At 38.6% G+C, this 5,749-nt stretch overlaps 2 protein-coding genes across 2 annotated transcripts; one reads left to right on the top strand and one right to left on the bottom strand.

Annotated features, from left to right (window-relative positions):
* Nucleotides 1-1,274: 1,274 nt before the first annotated feature.
* LOC108367512 (guanine nucleotide-binding protein subunit gamma-1-like) lies at nucleotides 1,275-2,249 on the bottom strand. Its single transcript, XM_017622169.1, has 2 exons — nucleotides 2,210-2,249; nucleotides 1,275-2,127 (listed from the first exon to the last, which is right to left on the bottom strand). The coding sequence occupies exon 2, from the start codon at nucleotides 1,823-1,825 to the stop codon at nucleotides 1,622-1,624; it is 204 nt and encodes a 67-aa protein (XP_017477658.1). The 5' UTR covers nucleotides 1,826-2,127; nucleotides 2,210-2,249; the 3' UTR covers nucleotides 1,275-1,621.
* A 628-nt stretch (nucleotides 2,250-2,877) lies between these two features.
* CCT8 (chaperonin containing TCP1 subunit 8) lies at nucleotides 2,878-5,197 on the top strand. The gene is made up of 3 exons (XM_017619551.1): nucleotides 2,878-3,045; nucleotides 3,254-4,284; nucleotides 4,346-5,197. The coding sequence occupies exons 1-3, from the start codon at nucleotides 2,986-2,988 to the stop codon at nucleotides 4,893-4,895; spliced, it is 1,641 nt and encodes a 546-aa protein (XP_017475040.1). The 5' UTR covers nucleotides 2,878-2,985; the 3' UTR covers nucleotides 4,896-5,197.
* The last annotated feature ends 552 nt before the right edge of the window (nucleotides 5,198-5,749 follow it).

The raw sequence follows: 5,749 nt of genomic DNA, 5'->3' as shown, positions 1-5,749 counted from the left end.
AAACTAGTATTTTTCCTAACTTGTTTGGGGTTGCACTGCAGGGATATTGTGGAAATGGTCTTGGATTTGGATTCGCAGCTTTTATGCTTGCTACAATGGCAACAAATTGCATTTTATTATTGGGAATTTACAAATAAACCGAAATATGCAAATGCAAGATTATATACACAAGCTACTGAACAGCCCCAATATGTTTTATAACTCCGGTGTAAAAGCTGCGTTTTATTTTTGGTAATCAGTGGCGGATTTGCTCTTAGGCCCGGGCCTAGGGCGGCCACATATTAGGGGTGGCAAATACAGTAATCGTAATTTAAACTTTTTTTAAATTACAATTACTGTAACCATAATCTAAGTTCGTTCGATGAGTGATTACAATAATTTTAAATTTACAATTTTTCTTATTACAATTTTTTGAGTAATGTTAAACGAAGTAATTCTATAAATTTGCGAAATATATATGGATTTATCTAAATCCTTATAACAGAAAATACATGATTACAATTAAAGTAATCGTTCCTCGAACGAACTTGGATTACGATTACAGGATTACTGTAATCGTAATCTTGTTTTTTAGCTTGTTGGTATTACTGAATCCTAATCGTTTAGTAATCGTAATCCTTATCGCCCAGCTCTGGATAGGATGTAGTACGCAACTAATTGGAGCTGAGGAAGGGGCGGCTGGTGCCATTCGGACGGGCAAAACTGCAAATCTGCCACTACTGGTAAGGCACCCTAATGTACATATACGATATCGAGGAATAATGGTCGAATTATGATTAGTTTTAAATATTCAAAATGATTCCAAGTTAACATTTTTTTGTTGATTTTTTATAAATTTACTGTTCATGCTATAACCACCAACATGCTAATTAAAATTTCAAACTTTATACAAAATTCAGAAAAATGTTTCGAATTTCTATATTTAAAATTTCAAACTGAATTTTTAGAAAACTTTTGGGTACGCAGTTTATATGTATTCCATGAGTTTTTAATAATAGTGTAAGTTTGAAGCAGCTAAGAATTCGCTTTGATTTGCATACAATATTTTTTTTTTGCTGCCCGTAAATTTTTAATAAAGTTTGAAACTTCAATTAATATGTTTGTGTTATAACATGAACAGTATTGTTGTTAAAATTAATAAAACAATTTTAACTTGAATATTCAAAAATTACCTTCATTCGACCTTTTTGCGCATCACTGTATATTTATGTACTCATAAAAAATTGTTGTCGTTTCCAGCAAATTGTTGATTACAAATATAATATTGACCCATTTATTATTAGAAATTTTTACTAGAGTATTAGTATATACATACAGTTTTTAATAGCCATTTATCGTTACTACATAATCTCGACAGCTCCAGTTAATTTGAGGTTTTATAACTAGAACGAGTATAAATTTGTTTACTACTTAAAACATTTTTATAAAACGAAACAGAAATTTTAGTTTGCTCAGTGTGAATTTGAAAAATATAGTTTTTTTTAATTCAACTACATTCAGTCAAAGACACACACACCTAGGAACAATTTATAATCCATACATTTAAATGTACCTAGTATAAGTATTTTATAAGTTAAGTCCAGCCCGTCATTGAAAAGAAACAAAAAAAATACTAATCCATTTACAAAATACTACAAGAGTTCTTCTCTCTGTACGGATTCACCTTTTGGCTGGCAAACCCATTCAGCAGGCAATCTTCACCCTCATGCTCCAGCACATACTTCATCATCAGCTGGCAGGCTTCAGACACCTGTATGCGCGGAACAACCGCTTCGCGACGCAGCTGTTCGTTGATACTGCGCTGCTGTTGTAGGTTAGCAGCCATAATGTCCAGTACGGCAGTCTCGGCGAGCCCTATGTTGCTGATGCCTTGCACACACTTCAAATGTTTAAGCAACTGGATTTGTACGTATGTATGTAGAGATTTTGGCAGGTGTTTGGGTATCACTTGAGGCACGGCTCACATGCACAGGAAGCCTCGGCTAAACGTGGATTGTTGTCCAACAAAATGCAACGAATACTGTGGGGTGGGTGGTTGGAATGGTAGGTTAAAGGGTTGTACCGCCGTAAAGTATGCTACGATTTTCAGCACTGATATGTAATTTTGGCACTAGTTTGGTATTTTATCTGAAAATTAAACTATTAATAACGGGCAATAAACAAAAATTTTCTAATTGGTTTTACTGAAAACACACGAGTGCTAACTTACGTTGGAATGTTGAGCTCTCTCGTTGGCTGCACTTGGTGGTGTGCACAAATTTTGAGAGCGGGTAAGGAAGTCCTAGAAAATCAATCAAATACATTACCGCTATTAGCAGGTAGATGGTGCCATTGAATTTTTAACGTGCATTACTAAAGTTGTGTTTCTTTGGCAATGATCGGGATCCGGATACAAAAAATTTGCCCGCAAATGCAACAACAACCATATGATCCTGATAGCGATCTGAAGGTCCATTCTCGTTCTGCGTTATTGTGTAGTGATAAAAATAAAACTTTCACACCGCAATTATTGAATTTTTGACTTTTCACATAGAACGTAAATCTATAAGAAGCGTCAAAGAACGTAAATGTATTGATTTACGTTCTTTGGTTAAAGTGAGACAAATTTCAAGATTATCCTTATAATCTTGAATACTTATACATAACTTTACTCCACATCACAACTTCAGAACGATTATTTTCGTAAGAGTGTCGACAATTCTTGAATTTTGATCAATTATTGATCGATAAGCGGGTTAAATAAAAGTACTTTTTTCTCCCTTTTAATAATTTTTGTTGCAAAATATCCCTCAAATAGGGAAATTACCCATATCTGGCATCACGGTTTACATGTTGCCGTTCACAATAAATGTTACCTACTGAGAATGATCACTTTTAAGTTAAATGTCATTTTCATGCGCGTGTTTGAGGTTAAAATCGGCAATTTCTCAACTTTTCATTCGGTTTATTTCTCAACGTTGTGATTCCAAAAATCTGTGAACAAAAATGGCTTTATCCGTACCAAAAGCTCCAGGAGTCGCGCAAATGCTAAAGGATGGCGCCCGGGTAAGATAAAATATCACATAAATATAGAAATTTTGCTTGTAGCTCAATTGAAGAAGCGACTGCGCTATCAAAAAAAATGGGCAGCGTGCGGCTTCTATATCTGCGACATTTATTAGTCACCGCAGCGTGTGATAAATTTACATACAATTTTTTAAATCATTATTTAGTTTTACAAAAATGTACTCATGCTCTTAATTCGTTATAACAGATGTACAGTGGTCTAGAGGAGGCCGTCTATCGTAACATCACTGCCTGTAAAGAATTTGCGCAGACAATGCGGTCCGCCTACGGTCCCAACGGCATGAACAAAATGGTCATCAATCACATTGACAAACAATTTGTAACCAGTGATGCTGGCACCATCATGCAGGAATTGGATGTAGAACATCCAGCGGCAAGACTCATTGTCATGGGTAGCCAAATGCAGGACGCCGAAGTAGGCGATGGCACTAATTTCGTTGTTATCTTTGCGGGTGCACTACTTGAAGCTGCCGAGGAGCTCCTACGGTTGGGTATAACTACCTCTGAAATTGCTGATGGTTATGAGAAAGCTTTGGAGAAAGCATTGGAAATTCTTCCTAAACTTGTATGCCATGAAATTGAGGACTACCGCGATGTGAATAAAGTCACTGAGTGCCTTAAAACAGCTATAATGTCAAAACAATATGGACAGGAAGATTTCCTTACCGAACTGGTAGCAAAGGCCTGTGTTGCGATACTACCAGACCAAGGCACCTTTAATGTAGATAATATCCGTGTTTGCAAAATTTTGGGCTGCGGACTGAATAAATCTGAAGTCGTACATGGTATGGTGTTCAAACGCTATGTCGAAGGTGATGTCACTTTTGCGGAGAAAGCCAAGGTGGCAGTATTCTCATGCCCAATCGACATCATACAGACAGAAACTAAAGGCACTGTATTAATAAAGTCCGCTGATGAGTTGATGAATTTCTCTGCTGGTGAAGAGAGTTTACTTGAGGCCCAAATTAAAGGACTTGCCGATGCCGGTATTAAAGTGGTCGTCTGCGGCGGCAAAGTGGGTGATATGGCCTTACATTTCATAAATAAATACAATCTGATGGCTGTACGTTTGAACTCCAAATTTGACTTACGCCGTTTAAGTCGCACAGTAAATGCCACTGTGCTGCCGCGCATCACCACACCCACCAACGAAGAGTTGGGCTACTGCGATAAAGTGTGTGTTGAAGAGCTGGGCGGCACCACTGCTGTGGTTTTTAGGTAGGCAATTTAAAAAATGTATTTCTTATTTAGCAAAACGATCTACCGGCACTTTTTTCAGGAACGAAGGCAAGGATGCCCGTATTTCCACCATTGTCATACGTGGCGCCACCGACAACTTCATGGATGACATTGAACGTGCTGTGGATGATGGTGTAAATAACTTCAAGGGCTTGACGCGTGATGGACGATATGTGCCTGGTGCTGGTGCCACTGAAATCGAATTGGCCTCGCAACTGGCTATATATGCTGATACCCTACCCGGCCTAGAGCAGTATGCTGTGCGTAAATTCGCAACCGCTTTGGAAGCATTCCCAAAAGCTTTAGCTGAAAACTCTGGTGTGAATGGTACCGATGTTGTAAATGCGCTGTATCTTGCACACAAAAAGTCCAGTGGAAAGAATATTGGCTTCAATATTGAGACCGAAAAAGCAGATACTATCGATGTGACTAAAACACAAATCTACGATCTGTTTCAAGCGAAATACTGGGCCCTGAAATATGCAGTAGGTGCTGCCACTACAATTCTAAAGGTCGATCAAATTATAATGGCGAAACGCGCTGGCGGACCAAAGCCTCGACAGGCCGCGGGCAGCGATGATGAAAGTTAGATTGCCTTAGCAAAGACGTCGGCGTTGGATAAGATCTGCATTCATTTATCACGTATTACCATTTCTCATATTAAAACGTACATAATTTACTTAGTTTTCAGCTACTTACACAATTTGGAAATAACGTTTATAATTAACTAAACAAGCGTTATTCGTATATAGATAAAACTTTTCCATTAGTTCGTTTTTTGAGTGTTTTATAAATCACTGAAACTTTGTAAGCAACACATTTTGGAGCATTACTCTTTCAAGTTGGCTACAGCTTGAAGCAACAGAATAATAAATTAACACAAAAAAACTTATTAGTTGCAGTACTAAATTTTTTATTATAAACATACATATGTGGTTCAAAACGGAAAAAGTGTACTATTTAAGAGAATGTGGTTCTCTTTAGATACATTTAACGGATGTTAATTTTGGCCGTTCGGACCAGAGGGAGAGGGGTGTTAGTTGAGTCGGATTGAGCTGGCATGTAAAGAGGTGGTTGGTGTCGTGGGGGGACTCTCCACATGCCGGGCACTCATTGGGGATATTGGGGTCGAGTCTGGACAGGTAGCTGTTAAGGCGGCTACAGTATCCAGACCGTAATTGAGCCAGGGTAACGCGGGTCTCTCGTGGCAGTTGAAGCTCCGTCTCTTCTACAGGTGGTGATTGCGCTCGTATTACGGCATTCATAGGTCGAGAGTCGAGGTAGGTAGTAACTGACTCTCTATGAATGTCGTTGATTGCTCGTCTGTATGTCGTCGGGTCCAATGGTTGGTCTACGTACTGTTGGACTGCGTCCTTGTACACGAATAGGTGCCCCCTGACGTGCCTGGGCGGAGGCTCCTCCTGAAGCAACGGTCTGTTAGGGT

This window comes from Rhagoletis zephyria, unplaced genomic scaffold (genome assembly GCF_001687245.7).
Source record: "Rhagoletis zephyria isolate East Lansing unplaced genomic scaffold, Rhagoletis_zephyria_1.1 Rzeph_scaffold_00002, whole genome shotgun sequence".
NCBI lineage: Eukaryota > Metazoa > Arthropoda > Insecta > Diptera > Tephritidae > Rhagoletis > Rhagoletis zephyria.
The sequence above is the reverse complement of the archived record's forward strand: the minus strand, read 5'-3'. Positions and strand labels throughout refer to the sequence as shown.